General features: G+C 39.6%; 1 protein-coding gene across 1 annotated transcript; it reads left to right on the top strand.

Moving 5' to 3' along the window:
• On the top strand, nucleotides 1-26,196 carry LOC143891151 (uncharacterized). The gene is made up of 3 exons (XM_077395790.1): nucleotides 1-138; nucleotides 24,878-25,879; nucleotides 26,056-26,196. Exons 1-3 carry the CDS (start codon nucleotides 1-3, stop codon nucleotides 26,194-26,196), a joined length of 1,281 nt encoding a protein of 426 aa, XP_077251905.1.
• Nucleotides 26,197-26,259: the final 63 nt, after the last annotated feature.

The raw sequence follows: 26,259 nt of genomic DNA, 5'->3' as shown, positions 1-26,259 counted from the left end.
ATGACTTCTTCACTGGTTAAAGCGGAGCAAAATGGGGTGTCTACAGAATCAGGCCAGTTCCACTGCCCAGCTTGTTTGAAGACCCTTCCACATACAACTCCCAAAGCGGTTCTTCAGGCAATGAATTCTGTTCTTCAGGTGCAGCGACGAATTCCACACCAGCCTGGACCTGTCCCCCAAGTGTAGTTATCTCCTCTGCACCTGGAGGTTGAGCTATTTCTGACGCCATATTTGGCGAGGGCACGGTGCACTCCGCAACAAAGTCCGCCAGTATCTGGGCTTTTATCGTCGGTCTCGGTAGATATTAGATATCAAATTCGCTGAGTTCTACAGCCCACTTCACAAGTCGCCCTGACGTGTCTAGCCGGTGGAGGATCTGTCTGAGTGGCTGATCTGTCAAGACTTTTATTGTGTGTGCTTGAAAATACGGCCTCAGCTTTCTGGCCGCCATGATTAGAGCATATGCCAACTTTTCCACTTGGTTGTATCTGATCTCGGCATCGTGAACGACCTTGTTGACATAATAGATTGGCTTCTGTTGGTTGTGCTCTTTTCGAATCAACACTGCTGCTAATGCCATCGGGCTCACTGACAGGTACAGTACTAGCTCTTCTCTCGGCTTCGGCTTGGTCAACAACGGTTGGGAGGTGTAGACACCCCATTTTGCTCTACCTTAATCGATAAAGAAATTAGGGTTTGTTTTCCGTCGGTTTTCCAATGTCTTTCTTTCCCGCATCCGTTTGTTACATTTCTAAATATTTTTGGTCATTTCCGTCGTGTTTCGCATTTTCCCGCTAAATGTTGAGAAGGATTATTCAGAAAAATCTAAACTAGGGAGAATTTGTACCCGCTGGTGTGGGACCTGCTAGTGTGGGACCTGCTAGTGTGGGACCCGTTTGTGTGGGACCCGCTGGTGTGGGACCTGCTAGTGTGGGACCTGCTAGTGTGGGACCCGCTGATGTGGGACCCGTTTGTGTGGGACCCGCTGATGTGGGACCCGCTTGTGTAGGGCCCGCTGATGTGGGACCCGCTTGTGCGGAACCCGCTGATGTGGGACTCACCATTAGCATGACTTAACTTTCTCTACCATTTCCACTAACTTCATTTTTCCCTTTAAAATAACACCATTATCTCCATTACCATTATATATTCCATTATCCCCACCACCATTCCCACCATTACCATTATATATTCCATTATCCCCACCACCATTCCCACCATTACCATTATATATTCCATTATCCCCACCACCATTCCCACCATTACCATTATATATTCCATTATTCCCACCACCATTCCCACCATTACCATTATATATTCCATTATTCCCACCACCATTCCCACCATTACCATTATATATTCCATTATTCCCACCACCATTCCCACAATTACCATTGTTTATTTCCATTATTCTCCACCACACCCACCATTCACATTATATATTCCATTATTCCCCACCACAATTCCCACCATTACCATTATATATTCCATTATTCTCCACCACACCCACCATTCTCATTGTTTATTTCCATTATTCTCCACCACACCCACCATTCTCATTGTTTATTTCCACCTCTCCACTAAGTTTTTCACTATATAAAGAGAGGTGATGAGAGGAGAAAAAAAAAAAAGGAACACATTGTTTTTGGATAATTTTCTCTTTCTCTCCCTCAATATCTCTCACTCTCTCACTCTCACACTATCATTATCTACTTTCTCTCCTTATTTGTTTCTCCCCATCTCTCTCCCTTGTTCCATATAAAAAAAAAATATAAAAGAAAATAAAACAAAGAAAAAGAGAAAGAAAGCGGAAGCGGATCAAGCGGCGGTGCGATTTTCGAATTTTTCGGCTCTCGGATTCGGCGAGGATTTCGATCACAGGTAGGTACTTAATTTTTAGATTTTTCTAGAATTATTTGGTATATTTGCATGATTTTTAGTATTTAATTGGATTTAGTTGGAAATTAAATATGTATGCTCAAAATCATGATCTCCATGAGTGTTTCGAAAATAAAATATATACTAAATGAATTCCAAAATTAATGAAATTTCGTGGGAAACTAATATGATACCAGTACATTCTACCATGAAATTTTGAGAATTTTGAGAATTTGTTTGGTATATTATTTTATGCTTTCTTTGAAATTTACCAGCTTTTGGAGGAATTGTTACTGACATCAGATCACAACTAAAATTCTTAAAATTTTTACAGTAGTCTTCAATCTCACATTTCTAGTTACTGTAAAAGTTTCAAGTGATTTGGATCTGTTTTCATATGGGATGTAGGGTTAATTCATAATCTGGTCTGAAAATTAACAAATCTGAAACTGATAGTAAATGGTTTCCAAAATTCATGAAAATTTCTCAGTATGTTATTTTTACTTATATCTTATTAATGTAGAAATTGCATTGAATTTAGATTCATATTTCTAGTGGTTTCTGTGTTATTTGTGCAATCTGGTCAATCAATTGTTAAATCGAAATTAAATATGAGCTTAATGTAAAAATCTGTAAAACTCTTTCCATAAGCTACATTTCATCATATCTTGCTGCTGTAGAAATTTCAACTCATTTCGAATTCGTTTGCTACAATTTCACTTGTAAAATCACTCATATGTTTAAAATTGATAAAATTCATTGAAAATCCGAAATTAATTGAAAATCATCTGAATATTTCTAAAGAACCTTAAATCTCTGTCACACATTAACTCCTTAATCCATTGAAACAGAAATCTTAGGATCATTAGAATTCCCTGGAAAAATGGTCAGTGCATCCATAATCGTATCCCAATTGCAACCGATCTTTGACAATTTGAATACTTAAGCTATAGCATGTTGTTGGCTCCGAGGTTACTGTCCACGGAAATCCTGAGATATGCCAGGCAATAAGATGTTATAACCTAAGTATTAAATTGCGCAAGGAAAGAACGCACGATTCCCTTCCTTGGATGCTATTCTGGGCCGAAATTGGTGAACCCTAGAACCATTGGTAATCCTCAAGTGTCCATAAATCGAAAATCCATGAAATCTGAAATTAATTAACTTCAAGAATTTGAATTGATTTGTCTCGAGTCTTCCGGAACCATTGGATTATGGTTTCCAATCTAAGAACCATTAGAACCCAATTTAGGAACACTAGTGTTGTGTCGTGTCCTAAGTTTTAGGGAGTCCTAGAGTTAGGAGTCCAGCCTCATCACGGACGCTTGTTATGTATAACAACCGTGCCATAGGTCTAGTCACACTAGTCACCCAATCTTTCCTTAAGACGAGCCTAGTAACCTAGGATGTAGGCAAACCTGCATTAGTCTAAGGAACAATTTGCATTTAGATAAGAATCATATAGCATCTCAGATGAAATCCTAAGATAATAAAATCCTCAACTTGAATTAAATAACTTCTCTCAAAACTGTTGAAACAGTCAATTCTGTCTAGGTCGGTGTCCTAGTTGAGTTAGGCATAAGTAGCTTGGCTTAGGTGCACCGAACTACGTCGACTCTGATCCCAGTGAGGCTTGGGTACGTAGGCAGCTTGGATGTCTGATGGCATACCACCCGCGAGTCGGCACCACAACAAATTGTGGTGTTTTGTATATTAATTTTCTTGTAAATGCTTAATCAAATCACTTAGGATTTTTCATGAAATTAGAATTTTAGGAGAACTTTCACCTAGATTGAATCCAGACAAATTAAGAAATCAAGATACACATTTAGGATTCACATTGAAATTAGATCATAGGATGCATGTCACTTAGTTCGCACAATAACATAGAGTTGAATGAGCCATTTAAAATAAATTTAAAAGGGTTAGCTTTTGGAATCGAAGACCGATTATCGGGCAAGAATGGTGCATGTGGTGGATAACTCCCCATACCTTCCATTCTCGTAACCAGGTAGCGAGTCTAGATTTCTGGTTAATTATGGGTCCTAGATCCCACATCTAGGTGGCGACTCTGTCAATCTCTTTCGTGTGGAATTCGGATTGCCTTAGTGATCCCAAGTTCACAGGAAAGACGAATTCAAATCAACATATTAAAATGCACACGCCAATCGCGTGGGTACGAGAGACCAAGGGAGAGCGCGCGGCGGCTCGCGCCCCACGCCCCTCTCGCGGGATCATGTCCCACAGTCTGGCGACTCTGCTGGGGACCACCTAACTTCATTAAAATTTCAAAAGATAATTCATTTGAATTTAATTTAACTGGCTCATAAAAACTCTATACTTGTTAGATTAGTTTGTCTCGTTTTATTTTCTCATCACATTTTACTCGAACTTAATTTAACAAAACCTGAAGGCATCATAGATTGCGCGAACTTATTGCACACACTTACATCACTTTCATCTAAACCCCTGCATCTCACATGCACACACGTCCTATTTTAGGAACCCGGAGTGTTATCTAGCATGGTTGACTGGGATTTCATCACCTGGTGCCTCTGTGCTAGAGAAGCATTCCACCCTTAGCCTAGTACCTTTATGGTACGTAAACGGATCTCTTGTTCACGTACTGATACGCCGGACACTGGTACAGTATATCGAACATGGATTCGCGCTAAGGGGACTCTTGGCCTTACCCCTAGATTAACCCACACATGCATGCAGTATACGAACACATGTGCACCACATGTGTGAGCCTAGTTTAGGATATCTTACCCATTTGTGTCTAGATTAGGCCGTAGTCCATCTTCCAATGGCTACGATCGGTCCTAGGTACACAAACAAAGTCATGAGTCGAGATCCTCTCTCCACTCCGCTAGATTAGGATTAGGGTTGATGCCTTCAGGTAACACTGTTAAAATGTGCGAAGACTAAAAACTTTTCCTTTGGGGTTAGGATATAAATCCCATCATTTCCAAAGATCTCATAGGATTAGTTATTCTTGATCTACCCGTTGAAAGTAATCCTATGCAATCTCACATTTTGATCATGTGTCTATCATTCGTCTCTTGTGGGATTCGATTGTGTCTTCATTGGCGGAAATTGTGTCTCAATCATTTGATCGTGCAATCTTGATGATCCAATCTTGCCTGTACCCTTGATCTCTTCCTCCTCTAGGGGCTACCTTTTTCAAGAATATTTCTGCTAAATCCTTCAGAGTTTACTCTCATAATCCTTGAACTAAGGGCATTCCCCTCATCATTTGGATTCATTCTATTGTCCCAATTACTTGCTTAAATGTGTAATATTTTTCAGTCATTGAGAAGAAACACTCCATGAATGTCAAGCTCATATACCTCGTGTTCATTATGTCCATGACAGGGCACTAAACACCATAGCTAACCCTACTATTCCTTGGGTTCGGATCTCTTCTCGATTGCAGAGGAAATCTGTCTCCCCGCCACCTTCTCTGAGGACCCCAGCATCTCCTTCTTTCCCATCCTCATCCTCCCCAATGGCAGAAAACCAGAACAGTAGTCTTCCACCCGCTGCTATTACCGATACTCTCACCTTGATTCTCCGGCAGCTTCAAGAACTCAAAGAAGAGAACCAAGTTATCAAGGCCCAGCTTTCTGAAAAGTTGGGGCCATCGTTGTCCAAAGATAAAGGGTCCATGCACCATACAGTTACTTCAGCCGCACCTGCCCAGCCAGTGTTCATTCCTATCCCTGACAAAACTGAAGAAGATTTTGAAAAAGAGCAGTACAGCGAAGATCGCAGCAGGCCTTCTCAGTCCATGGTTGATAAAGTAGTTATGGAGAAATTAGAAAGTCTTACCAGGAAGGTTCAGGACATTCAGTTTCAGGACCAGGGTGGTTTCAATCCAAGTGACCTCACACTGTTCCCAGAAATCCGTCTCCCAGCCAATTTTCAAATGCCGGACTTTGATAAATATGATGGTGTGGGTTGTCCAATCACACATTTGCAAATGTTCACCATCATGTGTCAACCTCAAGGCTTATCTTCTGAGCAAATGGCTCAATTGTTCCCGGTTTCCCTAACCAAGGTTGCCAGGAGGTGGTTCATGGTCTTGGACAAGACTCGTTACAGGACATGGAAGGATATCGGCGAGCAGTTCATCAGGCAATTCAAATATGATGACGGGACAGAAATCACCAGAAAGGATTTGGAAAGGACAAAGCAAGACTTGAGGGAATCCTTTCTGACCTTTGTGAAAAGATGGAGGAGAATAGCAGCTCAGATGATGGAGCGCCCTTCTGAGGAAGAGCAGGTCCAAATAATCATGAAAAATATTTCCCCCCAGCTCCAGTATCACATGTCGTTGCAGTATTATCCGGACTTCAAACACTTTATCATGGCAGGCACCCAAATAGAGGAGGCTATGGCTCAAGGTGTGTTCAACCGAAGTAACCCGAATACCAAAGAATTCAGGAAGCCTCCATCAGCTGAAATTAATAACCTTTCCCGCTCCAAGCCTCAGCCTTCAAAACCTCAGAACCCCATGGTGATGGATTATACCCAACCTGCTGTCGCACCTCGGCCACAGGCCCAGACAGAATTTACCCCTCTCCCTCTTCCACCATCTGTGATACTCAAGGAGTGTCTAGCCTCAGGTCGCATAATCCTGCCCGACATTAGGGCTCTTCCTAATCCTTTACCAGCAAATTGGCGAACAGATCAACACTGCGAATACCATAGAAATTCTGGCCATCTCACTGATAATTGCATTGCCCTAAAATTCAGAATCCAGAGGTTGCTCGACAATAAAAGCCTTGTGTTTGAGCCAAGTCCCGTTGCTACCAATAACCCATTATCAAATCATGCAGTACTGCCGCCAGCCGTTCGCAATGCTTAAATAACTGAAGGTTCAAAGGGGCACAGGTCCGGTTGCAATGAAAAGAATCAGAAGTTGAAAGTACCATTTATGAGCCAGCTTTCGCCGAGCCTCCGAAGCTAGACAGTTGCGGCAGTTAAAGTTTTAGTCGTTTATTATTTTATTTTGAGTCAGCCATCATGGTCAGTACAATTGTTGAGTCCGGTTCTACAGTTCAAGGTCAATGGCTAGTCCAGGCAAGTTATCTTTTGCTTTTCTTTTGATTGAGAGTTGTGAATCCTGAGCATGTTCAGGATAGGTTGTCAGATGTAAGAACTTTCTCTTTAAATAAAATTTGAGTCCCAATAATTCACTTGTGTCCGTTTCTTAAGTGTGCTTCTGATCTTAAAATAAGACTCCCTCCTCAAATGAGGACAAAATTGATGAAACTTCACTTGGGTCACAACAATTACTTGAACAAGAGGAGGAGCGCCAATCTCAGCCTTTCAAAGATGAAATTAAAGTGGTAAACACTGGCACTGAAACCTTGATCCAGTAAATGCCGATTGAAAATACATTACCCTCTGAAGAGTGTGAAGAATTGGTAAACCCATTTTGAGGATAAAAAGATGGTCCAGTAAGCGTTACCATTAATGCCAAGAGAAAGACCCAGATAGAAGGTTCAAGAAAGAATGAAGTGAATATCATATGCTATGCAAAGGGCATGGAGTGAAAACAACTTTCATATTTCCAATCAATGACCTTGGTTCTCAAATTCATAACATGAAGCTAACAAATTCAAGATAAGAAGTTCAAGAGCAAGTATTGAAAAGTGGTCATCAGATATCAAGAGTTACAAATCCATAAATGGACGATGTCAAAGAACAAGTTTCGCTCTATGAAAGTCGAAAGCACGTATTAGAATCTTGAAAGAAGAAGATCCATTATCTCTTACCTGGAAATGCCGTCAAACTCCGAAAAAAAAAAAATGAAAAAAAAATAATAATAATAATCAGTACCAGAGGGACTCTAGTAACCTAGATCGATTCCCAATCTGAACATCGGAAGGCCTCCTTTGGCTGAATAAATCCCAAAATCAGAACCCAACGTCAAAAGAATACTGGTTTGCAAACCCTTCGAGCCTAAATGAAATTTTCTTAAAAACCCATCAAACTAGGGGCATTCGCCCCGAACTACGCGAGACCTGATCCCTACACTGGGGTACGTAGGCAGCTCGGTTAAACTGAGTTCGGTCGATTCAAAAAAGAAAAGCAATTCAATCAATCCAAAAAAAAAAAAAAAAAGAAATTCAATCCTTTCAAAAAAAAGAGGGACAAGTTCCTAAAGAAGAGAAGTCAGTTATTCCAGAAAGAAGAGAAAAAAAAAGAAAAATCAATAAACCTTCGAACAATTTATCTTCAAACTAGGGGCATTCGCCCTGAACTACACACGACCTGATTCCTATCTTGGGATATGTAGGCAACCTATTCATAGGTTCGGTCGAAATCTTTGTCGAGCCTTAAGCCATTCTTTGAAAAACTCTATCCTACCTATAAAGTCCTTCCGGTGTTCAGAACTAATGATCTAGGTCCCGAAACACAAAAAGAAAAAAAAATGATGATGAATAAAAAAAAAATGGAGTTTGAAGATCTGCTAGACTGAAAACCTGAAAGGGCGGTTTAGGCAAAATTTAAGATCATTCCCCTGCTAAGTTGAAAACCCGAAAGGGCGACTTAGGCAAAAGCTAAGGGGATAGCCTGCTGGATCGAAAACCTAGAAAGGTGGTTCAGGCAAAAGTTAAGGCTAGCGCGGTCCGCCAAGTCAAAAACCCTGAAGAGGTGACTTGGTCACGGTAAGAGAATCGATATAAGAAGGCTACAGCCGGTATCAAGACTGAAGATCAACTGAAGTTCAAGCAAATGCAAGTGATATCCTCAAAACTGGGGGCATTGAAGCTAAGCAATCTTAGGGGTCATAATTAAATTCTTGAGGCATTACTGTTTCAAGGAAGAAGTCCAGTGTTTACGATTTCAAAAAAAAAAAAAAAAAAAAAAAAGAAAAAAAAGAAAAAGCATTCTTCAAAAGGATAGACTTACCAAATAAAACGTTAACTAAGTCAGAAGCATTACTGTGTCTGTCAGTGTCGTTAGTCATTCTTTGTCATTCTAAGTTCACTCCTTCAGAGCTGCTCAATCCTTTGAGTAGTGCCTTTCATCTAAGTTTTCTCTTTAGAAAGAGCCAATCGTCGTTCCTATGTCCAAAATGATGCAACTGTCTCGGTGAAGGAGGCCCGGCTTCGTCAGCTCCCTTCGATTATACCTGAAAGAGCTTGAGAATCCAGTCAAACAGCTTCATTTCAAAGATGATCAACTCAGAAGAGTTCAGAAGTAGAAACATCAGAAAGCCCAGCTTCCGTAAAAAGATCATACCTCAAAAAGGCATCTTAAGCTTGGAAGAGCCTCAGATGCAATGATGGTCGAGCCAATTTCTCAGAAAGATGAACCGTTAAAATTCAGAATTTCCTTCCAGTTAGTTAAATACTATCCTGGTCAAGAAATGTTTATCTAAACACCTATCAAGAGGCAAGTCCCACTTTTCCATGATTATATCCAAGAGAGCCGTTGTTCTAGATTACCAATTTTAAGTGTCTTGTTCAAGGTTTCAGTTATCCAAATCCCCAAAGACAAGACCAGCAGTCTCTTTGAGAAAAATCTTGTTGAAGTTTAATAAAAGTGTTTCTAATCCATTCTTGTTAGTAATGGTTCTTCGGTTTGCCGTTTCATCATTCGTCACGGTTTGCCGTTTCATCATTCGTCAAAGTCCTAGTTTCCGATATCTTTGTCAAGCACGATCTGTAACATCCCCGATTTCATTAAGTTCAAAAAATCAAAAATTCATCAAATCCAATCCTATGTCAAATTCAAGTTCATGAAAAATCTCTAAATTCTTCGTTGTTGAATTCATCAATCAAAGCTATCTTGTTTCTTTGAGCCTGTTTGTGAACGGTGCCTCTTTTCTCGAGTCCATTTGTAAATGGTCTCGTCTTCTCCTTGAACCCGTTTGTGAACGGTGTCTCATTTTTCTGAGTCCATTTACGGTCTCATGTCCTCCTTGAGCCCGTTTGTGGACGGTGCCTTATTTCTGAAAAATCAAAAATTCATCAAATCCAATCCTATGTCAAATTCAAGTTCATGAAAAAACTCTAAATTCTTCGTTGTTGAGTTCATCAATCAAAGCTATCTTGTTTCTTTGAGCCCGTTTGTGAACGGTGCCTCATTTCTCGAGTCCATTTGTAAATGGTCCCGTCTTCTCCTTAAGCCCGTTTGTGAACGGTACTTCATTTTCTGAGTCTTTTTGTGAATGGTCTCATGTCCTCCTTGAGCCCGTTTGTGGACGCTGCCTTATTTCTGAAAAATCAAAAATTTATCAAATCCAATCCTACGTCAAATTCAAGTTTATGAAAAATCTCTAAATTCTTCGTGGTTGAAGCTATCTTGTTTCTTTGAGCCCATTTGTGAACGGTGCCTCATTTCTCGAGTCCATTTATGAATGGTCTCATGTTCTCCTAGAGCCCGTTTGTGAACGGTGCCTCGTTTCTCGAATCCATTTGTGAATGGTCTCGTCTTCTCCTTAAGCCCGTTTGTGAACGGTACCTCATTTTCTGAGTCTATTTGTGAATGGTCTCATGTTTTCCTTGAGCCCGTTTGTGAACGGTGCCTCGTTTCTCGAATCCATTTGTGAATGGTCTCGTCTTCTCCTTGAGCCCGTTGGTGAACGGTACCTCATTTTCTGAGCCCATTTGTGAATGGTCTTTTTATTCTCCTTGAGCCCGTTTGTGAACGGTAACTCATTTTCTGAGTCTATTTGTGAATGGTCTCACGTTTTCCTTGAGCCCGTTTGTGAACGGTGCCTCGTTTCTCGAATCCATTTGTGAATGGTCTCGTCTTCTCCTTGAGCCCGTTGGTGAACGGTACCTCATTTTCTGAGCCCATTTGTGAATGGTCTTTTATTCTCCTTGAGCCCGTTTGTGAATGGTACCTCATTTTCTGAGTCCATTTGTGAATGGTCTCATGTTCTCCTTGAGCCCGTTTGTGAACGGTGCCTCGTTTCTCGAGTCCATTTGTGAATGGTCATGTGTTCTCTTTAAGCCCGTTTGTAAACGGTACCTCATTTTCGAGTCCATTTGTGAATGGTCTCGTCTTCTCCTTGAGCCCGTTTGTGAACGGTACCTCATTTTCTGAATCCATTTGTGAATGGTCTCTTATCCTCCTTGAGCCCGCTTGTGAAAGATGTCTTATTTTCTTTTAAAAACCGCTTGAGAACGATCTTTGTTCTTTCTCTTCGGAATCCATTCGAAACTGGTATCTCATTCTCTCGTTGCCCGTTTGTGAACGGCACCGCATCAGGATTTCTTATTATGTTCTAATTCTAGGATTTCATTTAGGGTCTTGCATTAGGTAGTAAATGTTTGCGTCTAAGTTCCGTTTTGTGTAGAGTCTTTTGTCGATTAAAGCTACGCAAAATGGCTCTGTCATTTTGACTTTGGTATTCGATGACTACGTCATCTCTACCAAAGAGGGGCATCTGTAGACACCCCATTTTGCTCTACCTTAATCGATAAAGAAATTAGGGTTTGTTTTCCGTCGGTTTTCCAATGTCTTTCTTTCCCGCATCCGTTTGTTACATTTCTAAATATTTTTGGTCATTTCCGTCGTGTTTCGCATTTTCCCGCTAAATGTTGAGAAGGATTATTCAGAAAAATCTAAACTAGGGAGAATTTGTACCCGCTGGTGTGGGACCTGCTAGTGTGGGACCTGCTAGTGTGGGACCCGTTTGTGTGGGACCCGCTGGTGTGGGACCTGCTAGTGTGGGACCTGCTAGTGTGGGACCCGCTGATGTGGGACCCGTTTGTGTGGGACCCGCTGATGTGGGACCCGCTTGTGTAGGGCCCGCTGATGTGGGACCCGCTTGTGCGGAACCCGCTGATGTGGGACTCACCATTAGCATGACTTAACTTTCTCTACCATTTCCACTAACTTCATTTTTCCCTTTAAAATAACACCATTATCTCCATTACCATTATATATTCCATTATCCCCACCACCATTCCCACCATTACCATTATATATTCCATTATCCCCACCACCATTCCCACCATTACCATTATATATTCCATTATCCCCACCACCATTCCCACCATTACCATTATATATTCCATTATTCCCACCACCATTCCCACCATTACCATTATATATTCCATTATTCCCACCACCATTCCCACCATTACCATTATATATTCCATTATTCCCACCACCATTCCCACAATTACCATTGTTTATTTCCATTATTCTCCACCACACCCACCATTCACATTATATATTCCATTATTCCCCACCACAATTCCCACCATTACCATTATATATTCCATTATTCTCCACCACACCCACCATTCTCATTGTTTATTTCCATTATTCTCCACCACACCCACCATTCTCATTGTTTATTTCCACCTCTCCACTAAGTTTTTCACTATATAAAGAGAGGTGATGAGAGGAGAAAAAAAAAAAAAGGAACACATTGTTTTTGGATAATTTTCTCTTTCTCTCCCTCAATATCTCTCACTCTCTCACTCTCACACTATCATTATCTACTTTCTCTCCTTATTTGTTTCTCCCCATCTCTCTCCCTTGTTCCATATAAAAAAAAAATATAAAAGAAAATAAAACAAAGAAAAAGAGAAAGAAAGCGGAAGCGGATCAAGCGGCGGTGCGATTTTCGAATTTTTCGGCTCTCGGATTCGGCGAGGATTTCGATCACAGGTAGGTACTTAATTTTTAGATTTTTCTAGAATTATTTGGTATATTTGCATGATTTTTAGTATTTAATTGGATTTAGTTGGAAATTAAATATGTATGCTCAAAATCATGATCTCCATGAGTGTTTCGAAAATAAAATATATACTAAATGAATTCCAAAATTAATGAAATTTCGTGGGAAACTAATATGATACCAGTACATTCTACCATGAAATTTTGAGAATTTTGAGAATTTGTTTGGTATATTATTTTATGCTTTCTTTGAAATTTACCAGCTTTTGGAGGAATTGTTACTGACATCAGATCACAACTAAAATTCTTAAAATTTTTACAGTAGTCTTCAATCTCACATTTCTAGTTACTGTAAAAGTTTCAAGTGATTTGGATCTGTTTTCATATGGGATGTAGGGTTAATTCATAATCTGGTCTGAAAATTAAAAAATCTGAAACTGATAGTAAATGGTTTCCAAAATTCATGAAAATTTCTCAGTATGTTATTTTTACTTATATCTTATTAATGTAGAAATTGCATTGAATTTAGATTCATATTTCTAGTGGTTTCTGTGTTATTTGTGCAATCTGGTCAATCAATTGTTAAATCGAAATTAAATATGAGCTTAATGTAAAAATCTGTAAAACTCTTTCCATAAGCTACATTTCATCATATCTTGCTGCTGTAGAAATTTCAACTCATTTCGAATTCGTTTGCTACAATTTCACTTGTAAAATCACTCATATGTTTAAAATTGATAAAATTCATTGAAAATCCGAAATTAATTGAAAATCATCTGAATATTTCTAAAGAACCTTAAATCTCTGTAACACATTAACTCCTTAATCCATTGAAACAGAAATCTTAGGATCATTAGAATTCCCTGGAAAAATGGTCAGTGCATCCATAATCGTATCCCAATTGCAACCGATCTTTGACAATTTGAATACTTAAGCTATAGCATGTTGTTGGCTCCGAGGTTACTGTCCACGGAAATCCTGAGATATGCCAGGCAATAAGATGTTATAACCTAAGTATTAAATTGCGCAAGGAAAGAACGCACGATTCCCTTCCTTGGATGCTATTCTGGGCCGAAATTGGTGAACCCTAGAACCATTGGTAATCCTCAAGTGTCCATAAATCGAAAATCCATGAAATCTGAAATTAATTAACTTCAAGAATTTGAATTGATTTGTCTCGAGTCTTCCGGAACCATTGGATTATGGTTTCCAATCTAAGAACCATTAGAACCCAATTTAGGAACACTAGTGTTGTGTCGTGTCCTAAGTTTTAGGGAGTCCTAGAGTTAGGAGTCCAGCCTCATCACGGACGCTTGTTATGTATAACAACCGTGCCATAGGTCTAGTCACACTAGTCACCCAATCTTTCCTTAAGACGAGCCTAGTAACCTAGGATGTAGGCAAACCTGCATTAGTCTAAGGAACAATTTGCATTTAGATAAGAATCATATAGCATCTCAGATGAAATCCTAAGATAATAAAATCCTCAACTTGAATTAAATAACTTCTCTCAAAACTGTTGAAACAGTCAATTCTGTCTAGGTCGGTGTCCTAGTTGAGTTAGGCATAAGTAGCTTGGCTTAGGTGCACCGAACTACGTCGACTCTGATCCCAGTGAGGCTTGGGTACGTAGGCAGCTTGGATGTCTGATGGCATACCACCCGCGAGTCGGCACCACAACAAATTGTGGTGTTTTGTATATTAATTTTCTTGTAAATGCTTAATCAAATCACTTAGGATTTTTCATGAAATTAGAATTTTAGGAGAACTTTCACCTAGATTGAATCCAGACAAATTAAGAAATCAAGATACACATTTAGGATTCACATTGAAATTAGATCATAGGATGCATGTCACTTAGTTCGCACAATAACATAGAGTTGAATGAGCCATTTAAAATAAATTTAAAAGGGTTAGCTTTTGGAATCGAAGACCGATTATCGGGCAAGAATGGTGCATGTGGTGGATAACTCCCCATACCTTCCATTCTCGTAACCAGGTAGCGAGTCTAGATTTCTGGTTAATTATGGGTCCTAGATCCCACATCTAGGTGGCGACTCTGTCAATCTCTTTCGTGTGGAATTCGGATTGCCTTAGTGATCCCAAGTTCACAGGAAAGACGAATTCAAATCAACATATTAAAATGCACACGCCAATCGCGTGGGTACGAGAGACCAAGGGAGAGCGCGCGGCGGCTCGCGCCCCACGCCCCTCTCGCGGGATCATGTCCCACAGTCTGGCGACTCTGCTGGGGACCACCTAACTTCATTAAAATTTCAAAAGATAATTCATTTGAATTTAATTTAACTGGCTCATAAAAACTCTATACTTGTTAGATTAGTTTGTCTCGTTTTATTTTCTCATCACATTTTACTCGAACTTAATTTAACAAAACCTGAAGGCATCATAGATTGCGCGAACTTATTGCACACACTTACATCACTTTCATCTAAACCCCTGCATCTCACATGCACACACGTCCTATTTTAGGAACCCGGAGTGTTATCTAGCATGGTTGACTGGGATTTCATCACCTGGTGCCTCTGTGCTAGAGAAGCATTCCACCCTTAGCCTAGTACCTTTATGGTACGTAAACGGATCTCTTGTTCACGTACTGATACGCCGGACACTGGTACAGTATATCGAACATGGATTCGCGCTAAGGGGACTCTTGGCCTTACCCCTAGATTAACCCACACATGCATGCAGTATACGAACACATGTGCACCACATGTGTGAGCCTAGTTTAGGATATCTTACCCATTTGTGTCTAGATTAGGCCGTAGTCCATCTTCCAATGGCTACGATCGGTCCTAGGTACACAAACAAAGTCATGAGTCGAGATCCTCTCTCCACTCCGCTAGATTAGGATTAGGGTTGATGCCTTCAGGTAACACTGTTAAAATGTGCGAAGACTAAAAACTTTTCCTTTGGGGTTAGGATATAAATCCCATCATTTCCAAAGATCTCATAGGATTAGTTATTCTTGATCTACCCGTTGAAAGTAATCCTATGCAATCTCACATTTTGATCATGTGTCTATCATTCGTCTCTTGTGGGATTCGATTGTGTCTTCATTGGCGGAAATTGTGTCTCAATCATTTGATCGTGCAATCTTGATGATCCAATCTTGCCTGTACCCTTGATCTCTTCCTCCTCTAGGGGCTACCTTTTTCAAGAATATTTCTGCTAAATCCTTCAGAGTTTACTCTCATAATCCTTGAACTAAGGGCATTCCCCTCATCATTTGGATTCATTCTATTCCCCTCTTCCATATTCCATCCGATCTGGCTCCTGAATAGCTTGTTCACGAGCCTTTGATATGTCGCTTCGGCATTTTTCAGACCGAAGGGCAAAAAACGAAAGGTTTGTTTGGTCTGTGTCACTCGTCTGCATTAGGTTAGGCATTCTTGCATTTTAGGGTGAATTTCACCTAATTTTAGGTGTTTTGAAGTTGATTAGCAATCACGAAGGTCTCTAGGGGGTTCCATTAGTCTCCGGAAGATGAGAATTCAAGTTTCCAATCAAGTAAGAAAACCTGCTATTTCTGGAATTTCTTAGGGTTTTCCCTAATTTTATCAATTTTTGCACCACATGGGTAATTTGGTCATTTCCAATGTGTTTCATTTGACCCCCGGGTTGTGTCTGAAAAATCTTGAGTGATTCCATGAATTTTGAAAAACCTGCTAAATTTAGACCTCTCAGGGGTTTTGCTTGATTTGAAAATTTTGAGTGTTGAGGGCGTTGTGGGCATTTTCGGGCAATGCCAAATGGTCCTGTATGATGTCATCCACCGAATAAATTGATTTTCAAAACTTTATATTTTTGAAAGTTTCCTTCAAGATTTTTTATTTTTGACTTTTATTTTTCGAAGGCAATCCCGTTCGAGGGCATTTTGGTCACTTTTTGAGATGTACTCATCAAATATGGGCATTTAGGGCCGCGAAATTATTTTTTCTAAAGGGGATGGTTGGACCATATGTCGTGGGTACACCATAAATGTCATATGGGTTGGGCTCATTAAATGATTTTATTGAATTTTTATGAAAAAACTCAAAACCCAAAACCCATGTGAGAAGGCCCATTGGGTTAAAGCCCACAAGTTGGGGGTCCATATGGACCCATCCATGTGGGTCGGCCACATAAGTGTTATAATTAGAAAGGGCTTGTATGATCAGGTTACTAAAACGGCTATAACTTTTTACATTCCAGTCCAAAATTTTCGTGTTTATATTTGTTTCAAACGTCTCGAAAAGATCTACAACTTTGTAATTTAAAACTTTTCGTGAATCAGCCTCTAAATAGGTAAAAAACGAGCTCAAACGTCGGACATCCCTTTTTGGACGAAAATCATTCATAAAAGCTAGTTTCCTATTTGAGAAGGCTTCTAGATTGATCTTGAAGGATGTCAATTGTACAATTTAGCATTGCTTGACTTGCAAGAAATCAATATTAGAAATAAATCCAATTTAGAAGGTAAGGGAAAAGCAAGCCAGATGTGAGAATTGGAAACTAACTAAAGGTAGGAGTTCTCACATTGGAAACTTTCAAATCCAATCTAACCCTAACTTTTTCTATAAAAACAAAGCAAGCACAACCTTTGGCCTCTCTCTAGAAAATTCATCAATTTCTCTCTTCCTCCCTGGAATTCATTCCTCTCTTTTGTTGCTTTGGTATTCATCTCTTCCACTTGGTTCTTCACAAAGTGCTTTCACATATTTAATACATTCAACATATTTGAGGCTAGTTAATGATTCTTTGGGGTTTCTTTTGTGATTAAAAGGGTAAGTCAAAGCGTATATCCAAGGATTACTTACCCTAGAGACAATGAGAGATAGCAAGGTTGGTCTTCCAAAACCCTCTTTCACGTAGTTTAAACTATAAACATGCTAGGATTGAATTTGTGATTTTCTTTGAAAAGCTATGAATATGAAATTGTTTGCAAGTGAAATTTTGAGGATATGAGATCAGGTTTAGGTTATTTCATAATCTAAAATTTTTCTTGGAAAATCTATTTTTTAATTTTAAAATCTAATTTTTGAAATTAAGAGGGTTTAAATCCACTTTACAAAGCAACTTTAATAAGCCTTTAAAATTTCTTGAATTTTTCAATCTCTGGGTCTTTTGTGTATTAAAAAGCATAGAAATCTGGAATTTTCAGAAATGTTGACTTCATTTTGACTATGATTTGACCTTTTGAACTTTACCCTTAAAGGGGTAAAATTCCAAAGATCGAATTTAAAAAGATGTCAAAACATATTACAAATCAATGAAAATTTAAACATAATAGAATTTTAAGGTTTTGGAACAATTCGAATATTTTGAAGAATTTTGGATTTTATTTAAGAGGTTTAAAAATTTATTTAATTCTAAGCGTATTTTTGGAAAAAAACTAATTTTTTAGAAATCTATAGGATTTCCAGAGATGAAATTTGGATGAGAAGTAATTAATACCTGATCTAATCTCTTGCAAATTTTTTAAGATATTTGGTTGGTGTTAGATGTTTGTTTATGATTTTTATGCCAAATCAAGCATGTTAAATCGGTGTAGACACCACATTTTGACCTGACCCAAATTTCCCAAAAATTGAATAAATCCCGAAAGTTGAGTCTCGAGACCAAATTCGAAGTTCTTCAGAATCAAGTTTCAAGTTTGCGAATCAATTCCGAAACCAATTCCCAAGATCGAATGAAAGTTCTAAAAATCGAACTCCAATTGCGAAAGAACCTGAAAAATCTGAAATGCTCATTTGGAAACCATTTTTAGAAATATTTCGAAAGCCCAAGTGACCCCAAACCTCATTGGAACCCTTCGTTTAGTTACCCCAATCATATCCGTCATTTTTACAAAAATAAAAAAAGAAGAAGAAGAATACCCCTTGTTATTTTGGGAAATGATACCGTTACAATCCTGCTTTGATAATTTTAGTGACTCACCTTGTCTTTTAGGGTGTAAAGAGCTACCAAAAGGTAGTTATTATCCCCAACAATGCTCCTGTAAAATTGCAGTGGAAACAGGTGAAAATTTTGGGAAAAGACAAGATGGGTTTGTTCCGTTATCAAAACGCGGTTGTATTGATGTCATTTGACTTTTCTAAGCAAAAGGGGGGTGAGATACCAACAAAGGGGTGCCCATACCAATTCCCATGTGCCATTAAGTAAAGAGGAAAGGACCAAACAGGAGGTGTGATTATCAAAATAACAGTGTGTTGAAATTGGCACACCCCTTTTTGCTTATAAATGGTGCTCGACTAGGGTTTCTAAAAGGGGGGGAGTTTGCTCATCTTCTTCTCCCAACATGGGAGCTTCATTTGGGGCAGCCACCAAGAGAGAAAAAAAATAGGGAGAGGGGGGATTTTTCTCGTTTCTTTCACACAGTAAAGAGAGAAGGGGAGTAAGAGAGACCAATGTTTTCTTCTCCGATCATTCGCCGGGGTCCTGACCCCTTGTTACCGCCCTCTACACCACTATCTCCTCTTTCCTAACCTCAGCCCCCATTAATTCCGGCGAGAACCTTGCCGGAATCCGACCACCCTCATCATCTTCTCCTTCATAAACCTGTAAAACCCATCTCGTTTCTACCAAATCTCAGATCAACACCAACCTATCATCAAACCCACCTCATTTCTAAATCCCATTCTATTCCTCTTCTCCGGTAACCTTGCCGGAATCCGGCAAGCCTCCTCCATTTACAGCCATCATCCATCTTCACCTCAAACCCAAAACCCCTTTCGGACACCTACCCAAAACCCATTTTCATCTAATACCCAAACCCACTTCTACAAACCCTCTTCTCAAACCACCATCCACAAACCCCATTGGAATCCGAGCCACCATCTCTGCAACTTTCCATCACCGGAGCTCCGGCTACCGACCCAACCGCCATCATTTTCTCCGGCCATCCAAGCCGGAATCCGGCAAGAATCTGGCCCTAGCTATTCTCTCTACCTCCGCCATCCCTTCTCCATCTCTCCACCATCATTAAACCCATTTCACCCTCACCTCTGCATTTCTCCGACCACCTTGCCACACTCATCATTTCCACTTTCCCATCCCCTTGATCCAACAGACCCTAATTCAAACTTTCATCTCCGTGAATAACTCAATCGCCTACATTTTGAATAGGTGGGAGAATAGAGATTCGCAGCCGCATCCACCATCCATCCCATTGCCAAAATCTAGAGGTTGAAAGAATTCTCTTACACAAAGTTGAAAAAAAAAATTCTAAGATTGGAAGAAAAGAAGAAGAAGGGTTTGCAGCCACTATCACCTCCACCCTTGTTTAATTCCGTCAACTCGCGGTGTCAAGATGAGCATCAATACGAGGTAAGTCGTTGTGTTCCTTTTTTTATTTTTACCATTCCTGATGATTGTTTGGTCTTCAAATCTTAATTTACTCAAGTTTTATCTCGTCCTCTGAATTTTGATATTACACTTAGAGCATGTCTTTTGATAGATTTCTCAATTTACTCTGTTTAATTTCACCCTGTGGTTTGGCTTTAAGAATTCCTGGATCGGTTTCATCTTTGGTTTCTTTCTTTTTATTAAAATCAGAATTCTGAAATTCATTTGTCTATTCCCTGTTAATTGTTTATCCTTGATTTAGCTCCCCATAGAAAGAACTGCAATGATCTTTTGGAAGTAAGGAGTAAGGCGAAAAGGGTGTCATTTCCCAAATGAGGTGGTGTCTAAATCAGCTCTTAGGTCAATAAAGGTATTGCCATTTTTGTGGTAACGGCACCTGATTTGGTTACTTACCTCTAAACGGGTTAATAGAGTAACAATTGCTTGGATCCGGTAATTCCTTTTAGTTCCTAGTATAGCTAGGTTAGTTGTCACATAGCTTGGTTATAATCTCTTTCCATTAACCTATTAGTCACTGGAGCTATGTGTATCTAGCAAATCGAGGCTCATGGTAGCTACAGTCAAGATGTTCTTGCAATCCGCCACCAGACCATGTGTGTTCTGGTTTCATTCAGGTTCTTACATCATTAAATTGCCCTCTACTCCTGCATGTTAAGCAACCTCTTGTTCATACTTGCATGAGGTCTTGTCTACCCAGGTGCATTCACATTATCAGGAGCCATGTATTCTTGTAGTATAAAACGAATTGCGTTGATCCGAGAACAAAACCCTATCTACAAGTTACCCTTCTTCCTTTCTTTTGCTCTCCATCAAATCATGATCTGACATTCCGCACCTTGTTAGGATTTCTGTGATCTCCATTCGCACTCGTAATTCCAATATTGGAATGTCCTGTTCAGAGTCTTTGTAGGGTATTTGCGACCTTCATCTACATTCGCGGTCCCATTAGGATTTTTGAGATCTTTGTCTGTTGGGATTCATCTTGGTGTTCGTAATTGCACGCTTCTCGCGTTTTGGGATCTTCTCTGACTCAGAGTATCCCATCGATTTCGACATTGTTTCGATGAGTTCAGGCGATGACAGAATGTTTCTTGAGCCACCCCCTTGCCCTTCCTATCATTTTCCCCATCTCAGAGTCTTCACAGGGTTTGAGGGGTTTCCTTTCTTTTCGGGACCACTCTCTTCACGTTCCTCAGGATCCTTTTCGTGCCTCGGGATTCTATCGATCATGGGAACACATCGTCGGGTTTAGGCGATGACGGACGGAAACCTCCTGAGCCAAAACCCCCTTTCAATCAAAGGGATAAAAAACAACAAAAATCTAAAAACGTCAAAAACATCAAAAGCATTTTTCGAAAAAGCTGTTTCGAACTACGTTGGCTTGATCCCTTCCCACAGGGTACGTAGGTAGCTTGGGTCCACCCAAGTCCAGTCACACCTTTTTAATAAATAAATATTTTCAAATATTTCAAAATAAAAACAAAAATGGGCAAGGATGGTGATTGCCAAGTCACTTGGAGCCCTCTTTTCATTCCATTTCTGGTTTTTATTGGTTTTCTGGTTTCCATCGGTTTTCTGGCGTTTTATCGGGTTTTGGGACGGGCGATGACGTAGCGTGGCCCCTTTACAGGGATTGTCCTCGCTGAGCCAAACGATAGGTCATGACGATCGCGAGACTTGTCCGATCTTCAGCAGGTTAGGATCGCTGGGTTTGATTCTTTTTTTTTAATCGCCCTCTGAGCCTATCGTGTGTTCCATCTTCTTTCCCCCGGCATTTTTGGTTCTCACATACCGTTGATTTTCTGATTTCTTTCTTTTCTTGCACCTTTTAGCTTGCTGTGTGCTTATCTTAGATTTCTTATGCATTCTAGTTTGTTTGTTCTTCTAGCGTGCGATCGATTGCCATTTTCAGTCTTATCTCTTGCATAGGCTCGCATGCTAGTGTATTTACTTTACTGCTTTGATTTCTTAGCTATAGCGTTTATCCATTCGTCTTATCTTGATTATCTGTCTAAACTTAGATATTTGCTTTCCTTATCTCATTATATCTATCATTGTCTGATTAGTTATAGCTCTGCATGCGGATGTTACTGCTTTTCTAGAATGTGATGAGTTAGGAATAGATGCGATGAGTTAGGATTTGGATGTTTATTTTCTTTGCCCATCCCCAGGTCATGCATGCTTAGATAGACGTTTTCTCGGGGATGTTCGTTCTCATTTCACATGATTTTCGCCCAAAACTCTTCAAAGTTAATTAAAAATGGCATAAGAGACCAAGTGCTTGCACTTGGGCGAATTGGGGGTGCTCTTCAGATCTTCCTCATTTGTCACCAGGCACAGACCTTTTGTATCTCTGGTTATCCGTTGCAACAGAGTATTTCATGGGATCTAGGGCCCATTTCCTTGGATGGCGACTCTGAGTTATTTTCAGGTGCGTCTTGGTTTCGAGGCTTTTGTCTTCGGATCAAGAGGTATCTTATACATATACATTCGCCACCCATGCTGTGAGTGGCATCATTTCGAGAGTTCCTTGGTAGAGCTCTCCTTCACATTGTGGAGATCTCAGAGGATTGACGGGGGATCTCGCGTCCCTCGCTCACCGTCCTCTCGGGATCGGGGTCCACAATCGGAAACAAAATATCAAATTGCAATGAAAAATTCTGAAAATATTTTATTGAGATTTACTGCTAGAATTACATGTGTTCACAAAGTTTAGGTTAATTTTAATTATGTGTTTCTTTGTAATTTCATAATCTGGACAGATTTATTTAAAATCATTTATTGATAGTAGATCATCTTAACAATCCTTGAAAATTTTGCAGTAGTCTTATTTGGTCAAGAGAAATCTACAGTAAATATGTCAACTCATTTAGAGAAGATATACTATAAGTCGATGTGTAAATCTATAATCTGGACAGATCTCTTCAACTTTGGAAAATTGATAGCAAAACACATTTACAATTTATGAAAATATTACAGTAACCTTTTCTGGTCAATAGAAAGCTACTGTAAAAATTTAAAATCATTTAGATTAGATTTCCTACAAGTTCGTGTGTAAATCTATCTGGACAGACACCTTCAATATTGGAAAACTGATAGTAAATCACTTTGGAAATTCATGAAAATATTATAGTAATCTTTTCTAGTCAAGAGAAAGCTACTGTAAAATCTATAATCTGAACTGAAATTGTAAAATCCTTAAGCTTAACTCGATTAGATTTGCTATAAGTTTATGTGTAAATCTATAATCTGAACTGAAATTGTAAAATCCTTAAGCAAATTCAAATTGTTATAAAAATTTCCAGAGAATTCTAATGCTCCATCTTGTATTCAATCTTTAAACTATCGAAATAGAAACTTTAGGAATCATTGATTTTCTTTGCTAATTTGCAATGCTATGTTAGTTTAACTGCCAAGACTGCGTCAATAATCGTATCTTAATTGCGATCAATCTTTAATAATTTGAGCATTTAAATTATAGTATGTTGTTAGCTCCGAGGTCTACTGTCCACGAAAATCCTGAGAAATATACCGGGCAATAACATATTATAACTTACGTGCTAAATTCTGCAAAGGTGGAAAGCACGATTCCCTTCCATGAATGCAAATCAAGGCTGAAATTTGCCAATATTAGAGCCATTGGTATTCCTTAGATTTTATAATTCGAAAACCTTTAAAGAACTAAAAATCGTTAATTTCAGCAAACTGAATTAATTTAATCCGTGTCTTTGGAACCGTTGGATTGCGGTCTCCCTTCATAGGAACCTTTAGGGCCCCTTAGGAACACTTACGTCATATTGTGTTCTAGTTTTTTGGATATCCTGGAGTTAGGGAGTCCAGCCTCATCACGACCAATTGCTATTAATAGCCATTGAGTCATAGATCTAGTTACACTAGTTACCTCTTTTCCCATAGGACAAGCCTAGTTACCTAGGATGTAGGTTAACCTGCATTAGTCTAATGGATGTCTTGCATTTAGATGGGATCATATAGTATCTTAGATGGAGTCCTAAGATAATAAAATCCATTCAACTTGAATTAAGTAATCTTTTGAAAACTGTTGAAATAGTTAGTCTAGTTTAGATTGGTGTCTAGGCATATAGCTTAGTTTAGGCACCGAACTACGTCGACTCTGATCCCAGTGAGGCTTGGGTACGTAGGCAGCTTGGATGCTTGATGGCATACTAATCACGATCGGTCGCACATACAATCAGTGGGGTTCTTTAGGGTAGTTTTTAATTTCTTTCATCATTTAAAATCTTAAATTAAAATTGATTAAATTACTTAGGAATTTTTCCCAAACTAGAATTTTAGGAGAACTTTCACATCCAAACAAACTGAGAAAATCAAGATATACATTAGGAAATGCATTGAAATTAGATCTTAGGATGCATGTCATATAGTTTGCACATTAATATAGAGTTAAATGAGCCATTTAAAAGAAATACAATAGAGTTAACTTTTGGAATTGAAGATCGGATTATCGGGCAAGAATGGGGCATATGGTGGTAACTCCCCATACGGTGGTAACTCCCCATACCTTCCATTCTCGTAATCAGGTAACGAATCTAGATTTCTGGTCAATTATGGGTCCTAGATCTCTCATCTAGGTGGGGACTCTGTCATTCTCTTTTGCGTGAAATTCGGATTGCTTTAGTGATCCCAAGTTCACGGAAAAGATGAATTAAATCAATAATAAAAAACGGCACAAACCATTCGCCTGGGTACGAGAGACCAAGAGAGGCGGGGCACGCGCCGCGCCCCTCTCGCGTGATGAGGTCCCCCAGTTTGGCGACTCTGCTGAGGACCACCTAACTTCATTAAAATTCCATAGGATAACTCATTTGAATTGATTTTAATTGGCTCATGAAAACTCAATCTTATATCTTATATGCTTGATAGATTAGTTTGTATGTTTTATTTTCTCATCACATCATATTCAAATTTAATCTAACAAAACCTGAAGGTGTCATAGATTGCACAAACTTATTTCACATACTTACATCACTTGCATCTAAACCCTTGCATCTCAGTAGAGTTCACCCCTCTTCCTCTCTCACCATCTGAAATACTCAAGCAATGCTTAGCCTCAAGTCACATTACTCTACCCGCCATCAGGCCTCCTCCCAATCCTTTGCCAGCGAATTGGAGAGCTGACCAACACTGTGAATACCATAGAGGCCCTGACCATCTTACAGACAATTGCATTGCCCTAAAATATAAAATCCCAAAATTAATTGACAATAAGGGCCTTGCATTTCAGGCGAGACCCAATGTTATCAATAACCCGCTACCTGGTCATGCAAATCCCTCTGCTCCTGTTAATGCCATAACTGTAGGATACCTAGATTTTGATCCTCTAACCCTCATTTGCGCCCTAGAACCCGTTTCTGAACCTCAAATCATATTCTCTGATGAGTCGAACCTCAACGAGTCTATATCTCCCTTGATAATCACCTTCGATGAGCTAACAAATCAGGAGTTTGCATCTCCCTTGGTTATCACCTATGAGCCACAGATTCCTCAAGTCATTACTTATGATGAGCCTGAGTTGGATGAAGTCAGACATGTCACTAGGGGCAGAAGAATTTTCAAGCTTGCTGAACTGAGAGTTGAAAATCTAGGGCCATTAGTTCAAGGGGAGGAATCGCAGTATGTGAAAGATCCAGATGATGAGGTTGTACAGCAGATGAAGAAAAATCAGGCTGTTATATTTGTTTGGGGATTGTTGATAGCATCCAAGAAGCACAGGGAAGCTGTGTTAAGAGAATTGAACACCACTCAGGTATCCCCAGAGATATCTCTAAAACAACTGGTAGAGGTTGTTGCTCTCACCCAGGCTGCTAGAGTTGTTAGTTTCTCAGATCAGGAGTTGCCTCCTCAAGGTCGAAATCATGCTAAGGCTCTCCATATCACTGTCATCTGCAAGGGCAAGAAAGTACCATCCGTTCTAGTTGATAACGGGTCTGCACTGAATGTATGTCCGTTAAGAACTACCATTACTCTGAGATTTGGCCCCACTGACTTCGCTGAATCAACCCTTGGGATCCTTGCAATGACAACATCCGTAGAAATGTAGTTGGGGTCCTCACCACCAAGGTTATTTTAGGCGGTTAAGAATTCAAAGTTGAGTTCCAAGTTATTGATATCAAGGTTTCATTTAATATGCTTCTTGGACATCCCTGGCTGCATAAGGAAGGCGTTGTTGCTTCAACCCTCCACCAGAAACTAAAATTCATCAAAGATGGGAAGCTTATCACTGTCAGAGATGACGAAGATCCAGAGATAGGGTAGATAATAGGGGAAATTTCAGTTCTCCCTGTGGCAAAAGTAGAAGAATACAATCTGAATGGTTTT

This window comes from Tasmannia lanceolata, unplaced genomic scaffold (genome assembly GCF_043159265.1).
Source record: "Tasmannia lanceolata isolate RefF3 unplaced genomic scaffold, GAP_Taslan_0.1 ptg000013l, whole genome shotgun sequence".
In the NCBI taxonomy this organism is placed as follows: Eukaryota; Viridiplantae; Streptophyta; class Magnoliopsida; order Canellales; family Winteraceae; genus Tasmannia; species Tasmannia lanceolata.
Note: the sequence above shows the minus strand (reverse complement) of the source record. Positions and strands in the feature narration are given on the sequence as shown.